This window comes from Opisthocomus hoazin, chromosome 2 (genome assembly GCF_030867145.1).
Source record: "Opisthocomus hoazin isolate bOpiHoa1 chromosome 2, bOpiHoa1.hap1, whole genome shotgun sequence".
NCBI classification, from domain to species: domain Eukaryota; kingdom Metazoa; phylum Chordata; class Aves; order Opisthocomiformes; family Opisthocomidae; genus Opisthocomus; species Opisthocomus hoazin.
The window spans coordinates 70,612,634-70,634,465 of record NC_134415.1 but is presented as its reverse complement, the minus strand read 5'-3'; the positions used below and the strand labels follow the sequence as shown (position 1 = coordinate 70,634,465).

General features: G+C 45.5%; 1 protein-coding gene across 1 annotated transcript in view; it reads left to right on the top strand.

The window, feature by feature from the left end:
* RSPO3 (R-spondin 3) overlaps window positions 1-14,334 on the top strand; it is a 61,653-nt gene extending 47,319 nt beyond the window's left edge. The window contains exon 6 of the mRNA XM_075414102.1: window positions 13,284-14,334. Within this exon, the coding sequence (XP_075270217.1) occupies window positions 13,284-13,477 (194 nt within the window). The 3' untranslated portion in view covers window positions 13,478-14,334. The remainder of the gene's footprint in view (window positions 1-13,283) is intronic.
* The last annotated feature ends 7,498 nt before the right edge of the window (window positions 14,335-21,832 follow it).

Sequence of the window (21,832 nt, the reverse complement as noted above, 5' to 3'; positions counted from 1 at the left end):
AGGGACCTGTTTGTCACAGCCAGAAGAGGAAAAGCCTCCCCCAGGCTGTGTGCCACAGCAAGGTATCTTCACAACTTCTTTCTCTTGACTCTCCAGAAGACAACAGCAAGCTGTTTGCTCGCCTTTGGTCAATATTACACAAAAGGTGAAGGGAAGTGGCTGCTGACAGCAGGGCTCACCCAGCCCTCACCACCTGGAGATCTAAACCCCTCACTGTTTTGGCCCGTGTGTCCTGGAAAGAAGAGCACATGCAAGAGAGACGTTTGCTAGCACATCTATCAAATTTAGTCCAAGAATGCAAAACATTTGGGGTATGTGAGCTACAGAGTAAATCAGGCACTGGGTGCTCCAAGTCTAATGGTGACACATGCAGCACTGTTTAATCAGCTAAATCCCGGGCTGTGGAACACTTCCATGTATAGCAATGCTCTTATAACACTGCCAGTCACGGACAGCAGTGGCACTCATTCACTACTGTATTACAGCCACCCTTCCTTTACAGGGCCCGATCCAAGACCCACTGAAAGCCCACTGACTTGAGAGGACTTTGGATCTAGCCATTTTCAGCATTCCTTTGTAACAAAGCGAAAACAAAGGAGCACTTTTTGGCTGCTGTTTCTCCTCCTCTTACTGGATGTTTGCATGTTCTTCCCCACCCAGGCAGCTCTGTTTGCTTTTCCCCACCCAGGTCTCTGCATCTCCAGTCTCGTCGTCTCTTCTCAGCTCATGCTCCCTGCCAGCTCTGACACCTGATGTAGCCTTTGGTCTGCTTAGGCTGCCACCTCCCAGCTCTCTTCCCACCTCATAACTTTGAAAAAGAAAACACTCACTGCTTTAACTTTCCTTTATAAAGGTCCAAAGGAGCTTCAGAGCATTCCCAATGAGATGATAACATCCGATGTTATTATCAGAGATCATGAAGATCAGGAGAGAGGCTGTGGGAATCTCCATCATGGAAGATTTTTAAAGAGGTTAGACAAATATCCATCAGCCACAGTCTAAGTATAGCAGTTCAGCTTCACAGCCCAGTAAGGGACCAGACAATGCTTTGATAAGCATTTCTAAAATTGCTACAAAATTGCCACAATTTTTTTTCTTGCCTGTTGCCTTCTGTAATATTTCCACAGAGAGACAGGGTACTGAGCAAGTACAGAGCACAAATCCAAGTACCTCTGTCCATTGACATCAATATAAGGCTTCCTGCTGTCTTTACCAAGCTCAGACTTTTATTTGGGCTTGAGCCAAAGAACTTTCCAAACAACTTTCCTTTCATTTTGTCCAGTTTAGTCATTCTCACTGCTGAGATATCTGTTCATGTTTCTCTCTGCATTCATCAGCTTTGAATCACTGTTATATGAAGAGTATGGGGCTGGATTTTCTTACAGAAAATTTCTGTGAACTTGTTACACTGATTCACCAAAGATATAAGCTAGCACCTCTCTGCCAATGAAGCTACGTATATTCTAAGAGCAGATGAAGATGTGGCCCACGAGGGCAAAATTGCTGTAGGCTTAGGCCCAAAAAAATTGAGCTAATTTGAAGGACTGATGCAAACAAACATCACTTTTCAGTAATTTTTGTTGAAGCCATTTTGCAGTGGCAAGAAATTAAAGGGGAAGAAAAAAAATTATCATTTAAAGATGTAGTGGCCACACAAAATTCAGAGAAATTGCGTCCTAAATTTTCTATTTTCAGTTGCTTGAAATCCAAAACAGTAGCAAAAGAATTAACCTCCAGTCCATGAGTGAAACATACACAGGTGATATTAAGCCTAGAATTTAATGATTGACTGTGGGTTTTTTTCTGTTGTTTTTCAGTTTACAAGTAAAATGACCCAGTAATGAAATTTCTCAATTCTAACCTAATCCCCCCCCAACATCTATGGCAAACAGTAGCCCCAAGATAAAGATTTACAGCTACAGTTATGTCTCTGCTTTGTTCTTAAGCATGTATTTACTTCTGCCCATTTGCTTTCTGAAATTCTCTCATTTGTCATCTGAAGAACTCCATTTAAAAGGAAAACAGGCTTCAGACATGAAACACAGCTACATTCCTGAAACATGAGATGAACAACCTTTAATTCATGCAACCTTTCATTTACAGTAATGTTTAATGGATGGGCCAGTTTCATTGTGGACAATGCCTCTCCCTGTCATTAGCCTGCAGAAAGGTCTAAAACTCTTAAGCATTTCAAGGAATGCCATTTCAGGCTCTGTATTCCCTCCTTCCCTCCCCCCCGCTGCTCCCCATCACCCTTTTTGACTGCCCTTGTCATAAGTGCCTCATCTAAATGCTGTACTCTGCAAATTGCACTTACTGTTGGCTTCGAGCTTTGAAGGACCCTTCTGAACACTTTTTATACAAAACCTCACAGGGTCAGAGTTGGAAAAATCTCAGCTGGTGGACTTGGATCCCATGAGCTAGTGACCATTTACAATTAATATTAATGAATGGCAGACGACAGATGTTTATTGCTTAAGTAGAAATGTGCATTGCTAAACCAGAAGGATTTAGTTTCAACCCAGAGGAACTGACTTTATTTCCTGTATGGATGTGGATGGTGGGAGGGAATGTCAGTGGGCGATCCAGCCCCTGCTACCTTTAAGCACAAGCAAGGAAACGACACTCTGTAAAGAAGGATCCTGAGCTCTCTGATTGATTGAAGCATGACGTTTGGTCCTTAAAAACATTAACTGCAGTCAGGAGGGCTCTCTGTCCACTTCAGTGGCTTTGATTTGTACCAGTAGTGGTTTTCATCTACAGATCCCAAAGCACTTACCAAAATTACGGAACTGTCATCTCCATTTTACAGTTGTGAAACCTGAGGAGGTCACATGAAGACTGTATTATAAAGAAAAAACAGGGTTCAGCACTGAGACAAAGGATCAGATTCGCAGCTACAGTACATTTTATGCCGCTGGATTTTTTCCCCCAGTGGTCTTAAATCAAAGGAAAGCTATGATGTATAAATCTCTTAAGTTTAAATGTGACGCAGTGGAAGATGCGATATGGAGATGGAAGAGTCTCTGTGAATTCCTCTGACTACTACAGGCTTAAGGTTGATGGAACCTCTGTTTTCTAACTGAAAGCAACTCACTCTTTCAGAGCACGTAAATTAACTTCCTGGACATAGAGACATCGCAAAAGTACATGAACAATTTAAAGTAACTTCTTAGAGTTTCTGGTTGAGGATGGAGTAAGGGTCTATTTGCTCTGGATTCTTTGGAGAAAGCATCCTTCTCCTTTTAGTATCTTACTACAGGATGTGTGCACCAGATGCTTGCTGTTTTCTTGCCTCTCAGATTTCTACACTTCTGTATGACAGTCTGCAAAGTGTTCCTGAGCATGGCATACCAGGCCCTTGCAAAATGTTATCGGTTTTTGTGGCTACAGGGTTGGTCTCAGATGTTATAAGAGTGCCTAAGGAGTTGCTAGCAAAAGCAAGTTGAGCTCAGATCTGGAGAAGTAGTGAGTAGTTTCTCCTTTTGACTAATGTAAAAGCTCTTGGAGCAGGCAGGAAAGTCATTAGTTACTCAGTTTTAAAGAGAAGCATGAACATATGGACTAGTGCACAGTGGGCTTCTTCATGTGGAGGCAGGAGGCAGCTGGAAAGAGAGACTGCTGTTCCCCACAGTCCCAGTTTACAGAGGCTAGAGAAGGTCCTAACTTCTTGCAGTGCATTGCAGTACAGAAAATATCACTCACTGAGCTTTTGCTTTGGGTGCCCTAGAACCTTTTTGCAGCCCTACAATTCGGCTCCCGTAACCAGCCCCGCTGTACGGGCTGCACACACCCCACCATCACACCTGGAAGTGTAAGGCCTAGGACTGCTATCAATTTACCAGCACTGCTCTAGCACTCTTAAGACACCAGCCCAGCACCAAGCAGAAGAATAAAACACGCCTACAGCAAGTTCTCCTGAACTGCCGTTGAATACCGCTGGTAGGAACAGTGCTAGAGAGCAGGCAGGGCAGATCTCCTGGTGGGGTGGCTAAGGGGTTACAGATGGTGCCCTCTGCCGCGAGAGGATGCTTCCTCATCACGGTGGGGGCTGCATCTCCTCTAATCTTCGGGCCATGCAACCTCATTCGTATCCGATCTAAATGGTGCGGTGGTCAGTTTCTAAAGCATACTAAGGGAAGCGGACGCCAGTGATGCACCGTCACGTGGCACGCTCATTGTTCACATTCCCCTTCAAGCTACTCATAAAGCCGGCTGCTCACTTCAGCGTGCAAAGCCTGTGTCAGCTACAAACAGCTCTAAACGCGCAGTTCATTCCCAGAGGGATTTAAAAAGAATAAACTTCTCACATTCTTGGAAAAAAAAAAAAGGAAGACAAGACAGCCTGGATAAAATTCACATGGACAATTTCTATCTGTGATTCATTTTAAATTGAAGACTTACGGTCAATGTTAAAATATTTGCATTCAAGTTTTTTTCATGCGTGTCCTCCATGACCCCTACTTAGAAATCTTTTTTTAAAATTTTATAGGGCTGAATTTTCCGAAGGAATGGAAAATACCAGATTATCAAAGTCATCACATTTCCCAGAAACTTACTGATTTCAAGCAAGCCCCAGTGGAAAGTAGGCAGGTTTTGAAACAACTTTGCCTTTGTGTTAGGTTTCTGCCTAGGATCCTGCCAGCTTGTCCATTGGGTTGGCCCTTGAAAACCCACCTGGCAGGCTGAAAAGGACTTGAGAGCCTGAAAGCCTGAGATCCCTTTGACAGCATCTTGGTCACCCGAGCTCCGTGAGCTTCCTAGGGCTAAGCCCTGAATCACTGTGGCATAAAAATTTCCAGAGCCTTTTCCAGAGGCAGCCCAAGAGCCTTGGTCATCCTAATCCCCTTCTCCACAAGCTGCTCTCTACCTGGTGAACTGTCAGGTATCCTCTGAATAGGTGAGAAAAACTCTTCAGAAACTTATGGAGATGGCCAAAGTGATACGTCACGTCACCCATTTAGAAAGGGGGCCTTTGGAGTCCCTGATCTGTATGAAATTTAGAAACCTGACCTGTCATTTTAATCAGGATGAAAATGTATTTGGAAATATTTGCGCTACCTAGAGAGAGAAGGATCAATGCTTTGGCCAGCTGAAATAGTGCACACACATTGGAGACATGAAACAGAAAGAAACAGTTGTTTTTCAACACCTTGTTTTGAAAAGTATCCTTGAAAGCAAATTCTTCCTTCATTTACACCAGAGACCAACCCTGGTGACCTCCGCGTGTTTGAGCAAGTACAAGAGAGGGCAGAATCGGGCCTCCAGAGAATTTAAGCAGTAGCACCCTGTCGGTTTTGCTGAGTGGATCCGTCAGGGGCTGCCATGCCCCTGCCTGTTAGCTGCTGCTGACCGGCCGATCCACCTGTCAGGCTGGCCGGGGCTACTTGGGGGACACACACGGGCTCCTGTCTACCTGTCAGCACCGGTGTCACCGCAGGCGGGAATGCAAACAAACCAAGCTTGGAGAGGAGGGGAGAAGTGAACTGTGCAGAGCGGGGCCAGAGGTGCATCCTGTTGGCTCCTCATCTTCCTTCACCTTCCTGGCACGTCGGGAAACTTAAGGAGGTGGAAGGAGGGGGCTCCAGCGGGGAGCGTACGGCTGCACCTATACCAGCAAATGAAGTGGTGGAAGATGCCCAGGTTCCTTGGCCCTGGTGTCCAGTACCGAGGCAGAACTGCTGGCCTGGCCCAAGCGTTAGAGCCGGCACTTGCAAATCCCCTCCAGGATCCATACTCGATCACCTGTATAGCCCAGCTCCAAGCTGTGGTCACTTAGGGAAGAAGGCGTTCTTATGGATGCATCCAATCATTGGGGTCGTATGAGTATCTTCTGAACTGGCAGCTTACGTTAACGCAATCGGTTTAAGTCAAGCCAAGGAAAACGGCTTCTTTCATTTCTCCCTCCCTTCAGAGCACTCTGAGTGCAAATTTGAGCACTGAAGAAGCAAGATTCTTTGGGTGTTTTCTCCCTTTTACTATTGTACTAGAAAGAGTTCAAATGTCTGCTGAGGCACTAGCATCTGTCTCTTATCATGTATAACTTTTCTTGATTATTTCTAGAGAGGCAGACTAAACATGTGGCTCTGACATAATGCAGCATCACATTTTTACTTCTGCCTTGCTCAAACGCCCGCACCAGCTGAACTAAGTCTACAAAAAGAACTACATTTATGACCTCAATCTGGACTAATGGGAGGGCTTGGATTACTGGTGCCTACGAGCAAAACAAACTATTATAGATTTCTGTCAATATCCTGACTCTCTAACAATAGGGTATGTTTTTTTGGTACCAGTCACTGCAATCGCCAATCTTTGTATTGGCGTCTGATTCTGTTAGTCTTAAAAGAGGCTTGTACAATGGATTTGGACACTCATCTACCTTTTTGCAACTTTTACGAGAGCTGTAAAAATTAAATCCCATTCAGAAGCCATTGTCAAAAATCTCCAAGCAAGCTCAGTGAGAAAACACCACTTTCCTAAATGCCAGCATGGTGTATGTCACCTCCCATCCTAAGCAATGCAGAGTGGTTTTCTGCTCTGCTAAACAGCCGTTGCTTTCCTGTCTTTGGAAGCTGTGTTCAAAGCTGCGGGATCTTATAAGATGAAAACTGTTATGTAATTATAAAATTGCTGTTGTTAGCACAACATTAGCCTTGATTAAAACAAGGCTGCTAACAAATTCCCTTAGTCCCAACAGACAAGTGCAAAGGAAATATATCCCCACAGGCTCTGGTTTGAAGAGATGGCAGTAAATGTCTCCGCAAACAGCAAACGGAACTCATTATAGAAATCCTCCTCCCCTGGCTGCTTCTTTGACTGGAGGATATTCTTGCATTTTCAGGCGCTGGCAATGTCTTTTCTATGGCACGGGAAAGGCAGATCCGACCCATTTCTATTGCAAAGCAGTCATCACAAGACAGTTAAAGCCAGAGACTTTCCATAAGCCTTGCTTATGAGCTCACAAGTGTAGCAGTGTCGTTTCCCAAGCAGCTCACGGAAGAAATGATCCCTTCCTCCTTCCCATACACCTAATGGGATACAACTTGCTCTTCATCTGCTACAGCAGTGAAGTCTGACGTCTCCTGTCTCAGCACGGCTGATCTGCTTAGCCTTCTCTCTTTCCTCTCCGCCTGCTTTATGCAAACGGCTGTTGCACAGGGCTGATCTATTCCTGTATTGAGACACACTGTTCCCATTCCCCCAAAAGTCCCTACCTCAGCATCACCCTTTTCTTGCAAGGACAGGCTAGCACACACAACATAAATAAGAACATTTTTCAAGTGAATGCCATTTAGTAGTCCAGATCTTATTTTCAGAGGCAAATGAAGACCAAGGACCCCAAATCTTGTGGAAAGACTACAGTACGTCTCAGGCTCCTACGTCACCTAGAGGCTGCATCTAGAGAAGCATTTCCATTTTCAAGAGGAGATAGGGCACATAAGTTAGTCACTACGTCCTCTAACGCAGTCACTCAACCATTAGTGTCTACGTCTTTTGAGGTGTCTTGGATTATTTAAGACCACTACTTAGGACTGTGGCTATGACAGGTCTTAAGACCTGTATCCATCTGGATTGGTGTGTGGAAGTCAGGTAGGCTGTTCTCACGCATCTCAACAGCACAAGAACCTATGTCTGGCCAAATTAACTGCTCCTTGGATACCTCTGGACCTTAGCTCCTTTAAAATTTTTACTCAGGTTCACTCTAGCAACTGGTGCATCTTCAAAAGCAAGGCCAGGAAATGCACTGAATCGTGCAGCACCTAGGTAATTCTGAGGTTGTTGACCCTCACCATTCCAGTCACCTGAAAATCTAGTGTTTATAAAATAGGGCCACCATAACTAGGAAAACAATAGTTGCTGATAAGAAAGTTATGCTGTTTAAACTTCAAAAGGATGTACCAGATGAATCAGCCACTAATTGCTTGTTAATGAAAAGACAATGCCCTTTGCGTCACTGGGCAGTCGGGGTTTTGGAGGCTTGCTGTCCTGGCAAGTACAGACTACAGCCTGCGTTCCAGAAGGAAACGCGTCACTTTTCTTGAAAATGAGAGTGATCTACTCATTTGCATAATACGACATGACTGTACTGTAGATGGAACTGTCGTAACTGGTTTCAGAGCCTGGGGCATGCTCCTTTCACTTGTGTCTTTGCTCAGCACAGCTTCTTCTGCGTCGTCATGCTGTTGTTGTCCAGGTCGCGTCATGAGGAAAGGGTGACAGATTTTTAGTCTAAGAGGACTAAAAAAATTCTCTGAGAAGGGTGTGGACAGGTGGGAAGGAGGGCAACACAAAGCAGTGGCACATACCCTCAAGTTTTGTCCCTGTACCTGGAGGGGTGCAGAGTTGTTGGAGCGCTGGTACCAGAGCACCGATGCTGACGGTGCTCCAGCAGCCGGGAAAGGGCTGAGGGGTCAGCTGAGGCTGTGCGGGGTGTGAAGGAACACTGCGGCATGTTACAGCTGTGGCTTGTGGTCTTTTATTATAGCTCTTCAGCTTATTGCAGTGTAGCGGGGAGGATTTTGTGGTCCGTGGTGACGTGCACAGTAAAAGCGCCAGAACCCTTCCAGATAGGGCCTGCTGCGGTGGTGCCTGCAACCCCGCCAGGCGCAGTTCAGTGACTCCTCTTGCCCCTCCTGCTCTCCCAGGGTAAATTTCTTCGTGGGAGTGATCTCCCCGAAAGAAATACGATCATCCCAAACACGTGACGCCAGATTCTCACCCCTCTGCTGTTTCCACGAGACCTACCCTGGGCCACCTCCCACCACCAAAGCAAAGGAGTTTGCGCAACCAGGTTTTCTGCCTTCCTGTGGTGGTTTGGGGTTTCAGTGCCCCACGGAAGGGAGAAGTGAATAAATATGCTGCTCTGAGCTCCCTGTAGTAATTGCAGCTGAATATAACAGGGTGGGACCAAGTGACAATGCCTAAAGTAGATGAAATCTGGAACCTGTGGTAGTCCTTCCACATCAGCCGTGATTTTTTTCAGTAAGTCTCTCTCGCATGGTACTCTTAAATACCAAGTTCTCCCAAGTCATCACCAACACTTCCTCCCTCTACTCCATAAATTACATTATGTGGAAATATCACATCTGATGTGATAATGCAAAGACTTCTCTGAAATATTCTGGCTTGCCTACTTAAAGATATATTCAGACATGTATCGCATAAATACAGATGTCAGGATTTCTTTGACCGGGGGCTATAAATTAGAACAAGAAGAACTCAGCACCTTTAAGCTGATTTGGCATGTAATTATTGTTCTCTGAATTAATTTCATGCCTGCACTTAACTTGAACTATTGCACTTCCCGAAATTCTAGCATGTCTGTAGATTTTCTTCAATATACAAAGTTGCTATTAGTAGAAGCAGATTATCCCCTATCCACAAGAAGATTCACTGGACAGTGCCTATAGGCTAATTCTTCCAGCACAGCTGGCTGTGGGAAGTTTTCGGTTCTGGAATAAAAGCGGTTTTAATGCCAAATAACTACTTCACAGGACTATCAGAATCTCGTGAATCCGCATCTGCACGGGTAAAACATTCTCTTGCAAAATCTTTCACCACCTCCTGTTTAAAAAGACTTGCCCTTTTTTTTTTTTTTTTTTTTTTTTTAATTTTGGAAGTGTTTATGGACTCCGCCAGCAGACACAGACGCTCCCAGAGCCCGTCAAGGCTGCGAGAGAACTCCGTGGCCCCCCGGGGCAGCACCCACGCTGCGGCACTGCCCGCTTTCACGTCCCCTTCCCGGCACCCCAGGCAGAGCCCAGCGCGGACGGGCCCGCAGCGGCCGAGGGGCGCCGGGCGGGGAGCGCTCCTTGCCACCTCCCGACGCCCATCACCGGCGGGCGGGCGGGGGGGAGGGGGGGGGAACCTCCGGTCCCCGGGGGCCGCCGCCCGCAGCCCCCCGCCCCGTGGGCTCCCCCGGCGCCGCCTCCCGCGCGCGCACCGGCCCGGCGCGGCACTGCGGCGCCCCCTCGCGGGCGGCCCCGGCCCCGGCCGCGGCCCCGGGGGAGAGCCCGTCAGCGGGGCGCACCGCGGTACCCGCGCACCGGGAGGTGCTACCGGTGCGTGCGGGGGGTGTTCTCCGAACGGAGAAGGACTTTGGCACCACAACGTTCTTCGCGAGGGAAACCGAAATTCTGGGAGAATGTCTTCTGCTCAGCTCTGCCGTGGCACCGCTCGCTTCCTCGACGGGCTCCAGCTCTGAGGCTCCCCTTGCCTTTTCTTCTCCTCCGGATGCAAAGGCGTGCAAACCTGCAAACGTAACACCCCGCCGCGTTTTTTGCGCTTTTCATTATTTCACAGGTAGCCACAAGCCCAAATTTCCAGTGAATTTCCACAACTTCTGGCGTCCAGTTCAACGTGCTGTGGTGAAGGGGGCTTCAGCAAGTCGTAGTAAGACGGAAAAGTGTTTGGGAACAAGTCTCTGGGAAGAAGGGGGCAGGGGTATGAACAGGGAGAGAGACGCGCACAAGAATGTGGCTCCAGCTACACCCCGATGCTGGCAGATCGCTGCGGGCAGAATCTTCCCTTGGGTCTAAACTGAACCAAGGACTGACTGGAAGTAACATCACGCTGTCATATAAAAACTCCCGCTCCTTAAAATAGCGGCGGAAGGAGCTGAACAACCAGCAAAGATGACTCTTGACGCTGCATTGCGTTACCAGAACAGCACAGGTCTAGAGGGCAGGTCCTTGCGCAAACAGCAGCAGCACAGAGATGATGGCATTAAACCATGCATAAAATTGCACAGAGGACTCCAGACTAGTTATCCTCAGAGCAGAAGAGAATTAGGACTGAGCTTTAAGTACCTTCCAGAGATCAGTTTTGCTTGTCCCTCACGACGACACCAGCCTGATTAAAACAGAAGGAGTAAAGCCATGCCTAGAGAAGTCTCTAGCTAGACAGAGGTGGTGTGTTCTTAGTATATTCACACACATACATACAGACGCACACGTCCTGATCCATGACTGAAAGGGAGACCATCAAACGTCATTCCAACACACGTAAAGAATTTGGCTAGGAAGTCACAGCTGAGGGATTTTGGCTAATCACCAAGTGAACAATGTCAAACACTGAATGTCTGGACAGTTTCCATTCAAATAACATTTCATCTTGGGCCAACTGTATTTACAAAGCACTGGAAGGAAATTCCGTGCTGTCATTTATCCATTAGCAGAAGACAGCGTTACGGCTGGGTGGGATGCAGGCTCGCCCCTGCACGGAGCCCTCACAGCTCTCCCAGTGGCGGGAGCTCCCGCTGAGCCTCGCACGCCCACGCTGCAGGGACCCCCTGCTCCCCTCTGTGCATCTCAGATCGTGCTGCCAAATGCAGAGGGGGACTCTGCAGGTATGTGGGTAATGTTGGGGTAATCTCTGACTGGTTACCTAAAATTTGAGGTGCCATTTTACAGCTAAAGCTTTATTGCATGTTTCAGAAAAAAAAAAAAAAAAAAAGATGAGAAAGGCAGATGTTTGTCCCTACTTGACTTAACATGTGTAACTAAACCTTCCCTCGCTCGCCGATCTCAGGCAGTGATGGTAAGGAGTGAAGAAGCTGTGGAACAAGCCCATAGAGCTACACAACAAGCAGAGGATACAGCGTATCCTCACACCTTAGTCTTACTCTTTGCTTCCTGCTTTCTCTCCATCTCCTCTGGATCTGCCTCCCTTTATCTGACCTGCTCCTCCTTGGATGGTCTTCTGTTCTGAGAACAAAGCCACGGCCCCTGCGCCTACTCCCCCACCGTGACCTGCTTCCACAGAGCCCCTCGAGGCACCAAGAACTCCCAGACCTGGCTGAGTCTGGAACAGGCACAACTCCTTGCATTCAGCACCCTCAACGGCAAGAGCTGTGCCCAGGTTTGTGTAACTCCCCCAACACTGGCGTAGGAAAGCCTGGATTATCCCTGCTGATGTTTAAAAGCAAAAAGCATTTTTGCTGTACAAAGGGGGATAGATTATTTTCAGTAGTATTGTTACCAGGATAGCATAAAACAGATTTTGGCCAGATGCTTTTCAGTACTTGCCCAGAAATGTCTCCATGTAAGGAGGCGTACAGGTCGTTGTATCATGAAAGGCTCAAGCGAAGTTGCTTTTGAAGTCATCGTTGGGATTCATCTAACCACAGGTGAATTTCAGCTGCATAGCTCAGCAGACACACCAGTTCCACACAGAAAAATTCTGACCTGTTTCAGACTTGTGTGTACATACAAGTTCGATTCAATGTCATACCTGCATCAGTTTGTAGAGCAAATAGAAGGAATAGAATCATAGAATCACAGAATGGTTTGGTTTGGAAGGCACCTTTGAAGATCATCTAGCCCAACTCCTCCCTGCCAGGGGCAGGGACACCTTCTACTAGACCAGGTTGCTCAAAGCCCCATCCAGGCCAGCCTTGAACACTTCCAGGGAGGGGGCAGCCACAGCTTCTCTGGGCAACCTGTTGCGGTGTCTAACCACATTCAGCATGAAGGATTTCTTCCTTATGTCCAAGCATAAATATCATCTCCACGGCCCATACACAACGTTTTAATGTTCCTGAGGGGATGGGAAGCTTTACTGGAGAGGTCTGTAGCAGTAACTAAAACCTCAATGTCTTACCTTTGTAAGCATTTAAAGCAATAAAGTACTTGAATACCTAATTTTGTAACGACGGTCTAAAGCATGACTTGAGACTTGGGAGACCACCTTTTAGTCTGAAGAGGTCAGGTAGCTGAGCTGGAGCTGACACTTTGTCATGGGATTCATGTTGCAATACCAAGAATCCCCCGGGCTGTGGGTGTGGTAGGGGTTAAGGGTGGGGAGAGGGATTTTTAAAAGACGTAGACGCTGAGCATTGGCACTGAAGGGGAGTAACATGATGGCTAATTTCCTCTCACCATATGCGCTGGGTCCCAGCCCAAGACAAATTTAGACCAGACAGACAATAGTTTGTGCTACCTGGCTTCGGCCAAACTGCTGTGTTTTGGTGGAGTACATGGAGCCGTGCCGCTGGCTGTGGGAGACAGGCTAGGAGCGTGCGAGACATTTATTCCAGCTCCGAAGCACCAGGACTCCCCAGGGAGTTCTCGGCTCTTTGCTTAGGGTGAGACTGATGGGAGGTGCCAGTCCAGTGGCCGAATTTAGCAGCTGGATGAAGAGCTGGACACTAGTAACCAGTGTCCAGCTTCTAACAGGAGGTGCTAATCCAGGGCCGGTTTCACAGGCTATGGCGAAGCGAGGGAGTCAGAAACTGCAACAGCCTGAGCAAATCTTCTAATGTGCCATCATTTTTATTTCAGGGAAAAAAAATAGGGAGGAGAAAAGAAAAAAGTCCAACAAAGACGAAAGCAAGGAGACAAGACAGGAAGGCAAAGGGCGAGCAGCCCGAAGACAAAACCGAGAACAGAGGGAAAACAACAACAAAACGCAGCCGAAGAAAAGAAAAGCCCCAAACAAAGAACCGGACCTGGCACCCATCGACACTGCACATTAACAGCCCTCCATGATTGTTTAAGTCTTATGATGCTGCTATCTCTACCAGATCGCCCTGACAGGTGCTCCAACTGTTCAGGCCGCAAATGGACAATGCTACCAGTTATTATTAAACTTTAAACAACATTCCAAATACTTCCTATATTCTCCAAGCAACCATAGTTTATTAAAGAGATTGACATGAGCCAAGGAACAAAAAAATCTAAAAATGGGATACTTTAAAACTGTTATATTATATGCTTCCATGCATCTGTAAAAGGCAATTAAGAAATTTTGTATATATTAATAATAGGGTATAAAATATAGCAATATAATAATGAATGACATTCAGATGAACAATGTTCTTTTTCTTTGTAAAATATTTTTCAAGTTATTGTTTAAGTATGAGGCAAGAGATATGTCTAAATCAAAGACGCAAGTCGTATCCCTTCATATATTGTACATAAATATTAAGAGAAGGAGGAAAACGTTTCTGAAGAGCCGGTAGGAACCCAAGGTTTTACAACCTCTGGTGGAGCGGGACGGGATTGCCCTGTGGTCCCGCGACCCACGCTCCAGACGTGGGCGAGGAAGACCAGGGGAAGGCTGGCAGGTCTTCGCAAGCTGAGGGGAAAGAAGCAGAAGCATCTGAGGCTTTGAAGAGTGAAGCCCTGAGGCAGAAGGTGACAGAGCTGAGCTTGGGTAGAGCTCTTACCTGTGGGGCAACACAATGTTTCCTGGTCTAAACAGTGGTACCGTGTGTGCTGTTTTATGCTTTTTATACCTATGTGTAACTTAAGTCTACATTTCAAATCTTCTGGTGAATGACAAATCGTATTTGTAGGAGACAATGTTGAGTTAATAAAAAACAGAAAAATAGATCATGCAAGTATGTGTTTTTCACAGTGATGGTGTTGCCTCTTCTGCTGGGGGAGGGAATCCTTTCACAGCTTCACAGACAGAAGAGGGCACAATTTACATCCACAATGTGCTTCTAGTGCAAGAGTATCCACAACGATAAATCTATTGATGGACAGAATTTACAAACTTTTCTCCAAATTTACTTCAATTCTTGTTCTATTTCTTCTCTCTGACACAGCAGAGGTGAAAATTTTCGCGGCTCAGGGGACAAGGCAAACCCCTTGGTACCATCCTGATCGTATTAGTGGCTAGGGTGACCCACGAGTGAAGCGCAGGCTATGCTGTACGCCGCCTCTCTGCTCAGAAACGGATTTACCCTTGACAGAAATAAGTCGAGGAACCAACACACTTCACAGCATGCGTTTTACTGCCACTCTTTCCCCAAGGGCAGCTGTCACAGGGGTGACAGCCTGCCCAGCATGGTGCGTGGACTAGAAAACGTGGCAGGCGAGCCTTCCCAGCCACGTCCCGTCCCTATTCACTGCTTCTGTGTCTCACAGTGAGTTTGACCTTAAAAAATACTCTGGCCAACACTGGAGCCTGAGAGACAGGCTTCAGTGACGTTTGGAGGAATATCCTAATCATCCAGACGGTGATGCAAGACAGTTTCCTACATTTTGCTTTGTAAGAGCTTTGCCTCCCAATGATACCTGTACAGATGCAGTAGTCTAACAACATGGGTGTTTAAGGCTCCCACAGCTTGCCTCCAACTTTCATGAGAATGAGTCAAAACTTTCTGTAACCAGTCCCCGGCCATACCCATATACTGTATTTTTGCTGGTGAGAAGACCTAAATGCTGAAGGATGAATTTTAGAGATGAGTATCACCCACGTGTAACACTCCCCACACGCAATGAAGTCTGAATGGGTGAGAGAGAAAAGCAGGGTGCGCTGAACGCTGTGAGAGGCACCTAACTGCGGGAAGCTCGAGGGGTGGCTGTCTGTGGGCTCCCAGCTTCATCGCACAACTTGTCTGCACCCTCCTCCAGAATGAGCTGGTCTCAGACTCCCACCACCCATCCTGCTGGCACCAGTCATCTTCCTCCACCAGCATCTTCCCACCTTCTTGGCAGCAGCAACTGAGGAGAAGCTGGTCCCAGGGGAGTGGAAGGTGCAGGACGTGCGCTCAGCACTGAGGCTCTGGGTGATGCTGGAGGGAGGCAGAGAGCGGAAAGGAGAAATCCTGCTGCTGCCAGACTGAGAGGTTGGCACCAAAAGATGAGGTGCAAGCAGCAGTTCTGGGCCAACGGGTTGATATCACCACGAGAGCAGCATTCGGCGCTTCAAGTCCTCTCCCGCAGCCACAGACACCCATCTGTCTGGGGTGCTGGTGGGCAGACAGGGAGGTTCAGCTGCTCAGGCAGGATTTACTGCCCTATCTACCCCCTCCAGGGACAGGCTGTTGGCCAGATGAAGTATCTCTAGCTGGACTCAGCAAATCAGACCACCAGCTGGACCACATGGGTAACTGAACCCAGGAGAGCTTTGTCTGCAACTCTTATAACTAACTGGTAGGATTGTGTATCTTCCCTATCTTAAGTATAGGAGTTACATGGCAAGGGGGTTTCAGATGGAAGACAGCTCTTGACAAAAGCACAAGTAAAAATCATAAAAACAAACAAGAGTGTTCAGAGAGGAATTAAAAAAAGGAAACAGCAAAACAAGGAGCTAAACCTAAAATGTCCCTGATCTCAGTTATTCTCTACTACACTTGGAGGAGTCAAAGGTATGCCATTTATCTGTCAAAGTCAGGCAGAAGAATGGAAAAGCAGTATCAAGTAGTTCAAGAGCTACAGATTGAAGGAAAAAAAAGAGGGTGAAAGGAAAAGAATTTAGGATACAAATGAGAGCTTTGTTATACACTGCCACATCAACCTTTATTACAAACTCCAGCGTGCCTCTCCCTGCTTATGCAAGTGGCAGCGACAAGTGAGACAGTTTTTCTTACCAAGAGCAGGACTTGGAATACTATCACCTTTCAGCAAGGGATAAAAATGTAAAAGGAATTTGGCTCGTGGCAGTAATAATTTATAGCAATAGTACCTGAAAAACCATGGCACAACTTTTCCTGGAAATGATCAAGGGATCTGCCATCACGTTGTTCCCTCCCACACAGGATAATAACGTTTGATAATATTTCCTGTAGCCATGGTGAAGCACTAAAAAGTACATCCAGCTCATCTGGGCAACTAAAAGTTTCTCCAGTCCTGGCACTGACTACCCTGATGGCAGCTGAACTACTCCATTGGGACTCCCAAGAAACTGAAGAAGAATACGGACCTTTGTAGGACCAATATATATCGCAAAGACACTTTTTGCCCACCCAGCAGTAAATACGTAAAATCAGGAGTCAATGATCTTACCTGCCGAGTAAGAGCCAACGGGGACTCATATAACCTTCAGGAGAAGATCTGATGAAGTACTGCAAGGAGCTGCGGTTAAATTTGTGTGACACTTCTTTCCTGATAATTGCTTCCCAGTTACAAAAAAACTCAAAGCCTTAAGAGTCAATTTTAAGTAATTTCCAGAGGAGGATTATGAACAGAGTAGGATTATGAACAACTTTTCTTAAAATAGGAGCTAAACGGAATGGGTGTTAATTGTCAGCCAAATTCATAGTGTGTTAATTATTAAAGAACAGCTCTGGAATAATGTACTAAATATCAGTTATGGTCAGTAGATACACACAAACGAGGTGCTACTTCTGACAGTTAAACTGAGCTGCTCAGGGAATTAGTAACAAAGACGCAGAAAAATTCGAAAAAGCAACTGTTCTGGCCCAGGCTTCAGACCTGTCTGACCAAGCTGCAGCTTGTTCTCTCACCTGGCTCCTTCTTAGTGAAGACCTGAATAAGCGAATCCAGCGTTAAGGTATCATAAACAGTTTAAGCTCTGAACTGCTGAACGCTTCATTGGAATTGTCCTAGCAGCTTTATTCGGAGCCACCAGAGTTGTCAGGCTGATCGATGCACTTAATAAGCGACAGGTTTTGCTGTACCCTGCAGTAAAGTGGCAGCAGAAGGACCCATCAGCACAATGGCACCATCACCAGTCACCCCCCACGAGGAAGGTCTTGTGTCATACCCTTTACTGACTGCCTCTGGATACTTGTGGTTGAAATGCTGATGGGAAAGCAGCACATGAATATCGTCATTAATTCAGAAGTATTCCTCTATAGCTCTCAGGAGGCAATGTCATTTATTTTGTGTTTCTGTGGTTTTCGGCTCTGAAACTTATTGAAGGCTTAACTTTAAGATGCAGCATGAATGTACCATGACTCTTGCACTTAATTGCTATGCATTGTTATTTTCAGAGACAGCACTGGGTTTCGTTTGCACGGTTCACATGAAGTTTGCAAGAATTCAAACAAAAAAAATCTGCACAGCACAACATAACAGCTGATCATGGGAGCCACTCTTCACAGTGACATTCTGCAAGTGTCAGCTGAAGCTGCAGTTTCGGGCTCGCCTAAGTCCAACGGGGAGGGCTTGGGCAGTACTGTCACGTTTTCAGGCTCACATCGGCTACTTCATCGCTGTTGCTTAGCACAAAGCTTACATCGTAAAGATCTTGCACTCAGATGCAGCAAGTGTACTCTGCAGTGACACATCCTCAAATAATTCTGCCATATGGCCTCTTGTTAACAGGAGGTTAGATTTTTCCTACTATTTTGTAATAAATTGGCATAATTCAAAGAGAAGTTAAGTCAGCATGTTTGTTCACCATTACAATAACCCGTCTGTCCCTTACAACTTTCTCTCCTAACTTAGCACTGATATTCCTAGCGGATTTAGGCCTACTCTTTCAGACCCAGAATACTAATTACATTTGCCTTTGAGAAACAAGAGTACCCATTGATTGGTTTGGCAAAGAAATTTCTGTTTTCTCATGGGTGGGTGAAATTTTTGCTGATACTGTTCCACAGAGAATTTCAGAGTACTAATAAAGTCCATATCAATCCCTCATACACAAGACAGTAATTCAATTTCTTAGAAATCAACTCTCTGCATTCCTGCAGAAGCCTGTTTGGAAGTGCATCATACCCCAGGAACATTCGTTAAACATCTTTTAAAACATAAAGCTGTCTGAGAATGATCATAAATATGTCAGCAAGAAAACGGACCTTTAAGGATCTTTGAAATTGGCCATGTGGTGCTGCTTTTTAGAATTTACTATTTCCTAGCAGTAGTCATAAGATGTATTTCAGCACCTTGTATCTCGATTTCCATCTCAGCCTTACCTCATCCAGTCTGGGCTGTTCATGGAAAGGTACAGTGCTCTCCACCTTCCTCCCTCAATGCACACACAGGACTGCACTTACACTGTGCACACTTCTAAACTGCTCCATCCTGCTTAGCTCACACAGACGCTGCAGATGCACTTGGGTCGGGGTCATTAACCATTCTCCTTTCTGACTGGCTTTTCTTCACTCAGGTCCATGTATCTTCTGAATTTCCTGTCTCCAGATGAACTTTTGAAGCTCTGGTCATTGTGGTCACATACAGAAGGAAAGCATGTTCTCACGTTCACTGCTATTCTTGCTTCTTCCTCCTGTCCTCTCCACTTACCATCTAAGTGTCTTTCCCCCCCTCCTTTCTTCTTCGCTACCTCTGTTCCTCTCCTTCTTCTAATCCATCTTGGGTGTTCTCACTGAGAAATCTAACCTGAGTGGCAAACTGAGTGCCTTTGACTGCTGAGTCTCCTCTTTTTCCTTCTCTTCACACCTCTCCCTTTCTTTCTTACTTCAGTTCTTTCTTCTTATGAGGTCTATGAAGTAAATTGAAACCAAACTGTCTTATTACCAGACTCGTAATCACAGAGCCTCAGCCTGGGGAAAGGAGGGTAAGGTAAGCAGCCTCTCTCGGACAAAATGGCCACCGCAACTTTTTCTGTCATCAGTCCTGTGGAGGCAGAAGAAAATCTGCAGGTACCACAAAAATAGGATGCAATATAACAGGGACAACAGGGACCACCACCTTTAAAAAGGTGATGTGAACAAAATTGAACTAGCAACAGCAACCGCTTTTTCTTGTATAATAGGAATAAAGCACTAGGATAAATGATTCCAGAATGAAACCAGTAGGTTTCAATTTATTTAGTTCTTGATGTACCTATAGGAGGAAACCAGAGATAAGACAAATTAATGCAGAGATGGAAACAGAGGGATGGCTGGCTGCAGATAAGCAAGAATCTGAAAAACATACTGTCACTATTATTTAATCTGTGCATGAAATAATCTTTACTCATTCATAGTCTACTCCAGCACACTTATGGCTAAACAGGTTAATAAAGTTCTACAGATATTTGTACAGCCATTATACAGGAGGAGTCGGTACAGCAACCAATACCTTGCGCTAGTGAAACAGGTATTTTCCCAGAGCCTGAGATTAAGGAACTGCTTTTGTGATTTTGTGGGGTTTTTTTTTTGTGACTGAAAAACAGAAGGACAGTTCCTCCTTCTACTTTATGCTCTAGCAAAAAACACCTGGTTTCACAAATGGTTTGATCCTCACTGTATTATCAATGCACCATATAAATGTACGTCGGTCCATAAAACAGGCTTCTACAAAAAAAAAAAAAAGCAGATAAAATTTGTTAGGCAAATCAACATAACCTGCTGAAGGGTATGTTCCTTTCTTATGAGAAATGACATATTGTTTTATTCTGCTGTCAAAGTTGAACAATGGTAGAAACTTCTAAAAACATCTTATAGAAAAAGCATAATTCAAAATGATAAAGCAAGTTATTTTCCACAGTGATGTTTTGTTCATAAAAGAAACCTCCAGTGAGTAAATGACAACAAAATCTGTCACACAACTATTCTAATAATTCTGTTCTCTGGAAACAGGATTTAAAGTTTCAGACAGCAGGAGAGGACTAAAAACGGGTAAATTATCTCCACATGACACTGACAGGTATCAGTGTACCCCTGCTAGTTACTGGAAAAGCAAATGTCTAAAGTAACAAATAAAACCCAAGGTCAGTCTTTTACCACTGCTTTCGCCCCACTGTTAATCCTCAAATAGCTGATAGGAGAGCATCTGGTTTTGCAAGCAAGAGACCTAATAGCTGGGCAAGGAGCTGTCACTCACTCTGTCTTTAAATCAGGAGATTTCTTTGAACAGTGGCTGAAGTGCACAGCGCTGTCATTTTCAGTGATGATGCCTCTGTGTCAGATGCTTACATCTTGCTGCCATGCTATTCGCTAACAGTATCTGAGATGCTACCACTCTGCCAGTGTCTCACTTCCACAAAAGAGTGGCTTTGACGATGCACAGAGTGTGATGAGCTTCTATTTTTTCCAGACTCCAGCTACTTCTTTCTGAAACACACTTCTACCCACCAGCCCACGCCTTCTGTTCAGCGGACAGGCCATATGTAGGATAACTAACCCAGTTTTGCTGAGAACAGGATGGCATGGTTTGGAAGCCCCACGTGCATGTGTGTGTGCATTGGGGTCAGGGACAGAAGGGCTGGTGGAGACTGGATTTTGGATCAAATCCCTCTGAAAAAAGGAACACCTTAGATGAGGCACCATTATAGTTGAAAGGCGGGGAGGGAGCATTCACACCTATTACTCTTTTGTAGTCATCCCTGAAATGAACCCGAGGGCACAGCCTGACCTCTTGGGCTACAGGCTTGGCCCATTTCTACGTGTTTGCAACACACCATGATATTTCTGTACCATCCTCCTTGTCATGGATGCCCAGCTGAACACCTAATGGGATCTGTAATAACGGAACAGTCTTCCTGAATGTTAATGAAGTTGTTTACATTACTGGTAATGAATAGTGAGGTCTGAGCCACTTGCTATTTTCCATCCTGACAAACCCTCCTTGAGTGTCCTTTGGCGATAGCTCTCCAGTTCATCTTAAGTACATATTCTACTCTTTATGAGTCCTTTTACCTTACCAGCATTATCTGAGCTCCAGTAGTGCATCAAATGATGTAATTAGCATCTCTCATCTGTGGTTTCTTTTCACACCCTTTTTCCTATGACCTTATGTGTGCTGTGTCTAATGCATTACTGAAGTCTAGACATACCGTGCTTGCTGCTTAGAGGGAAGCAGAGAAGAGAACCAAGTATTCTCACGGTAGTGGAAATCTTGCTCAAGAGATCAATTTCTTATTTTGGTTTGTTTTGCTTTTTTACAGATGAAATGTCAACATAAGACAATTTCCTAAGCACATGCACCCTAAGACTTACATTTTCAAAAATAATCCCAGGGGAAAGAAAAGAACGATAATTAAAAGCGAGTATTTGAAAGTCAGCTGGGCACCTTAAGCTGAGATTCGGGTACACCATTAGGGGGCCATCTCAATATAAGATCTTAAGAATGAAGCTTTTAGAAAGACTTAGAAGTTTTATTCAGCCAAGACATACTTGCCCAGGGATAAGTAAGAATTCTTTGCAATTTTCTCATGGGTCCTGCAGAATCCTAGGAGCAATTTCATA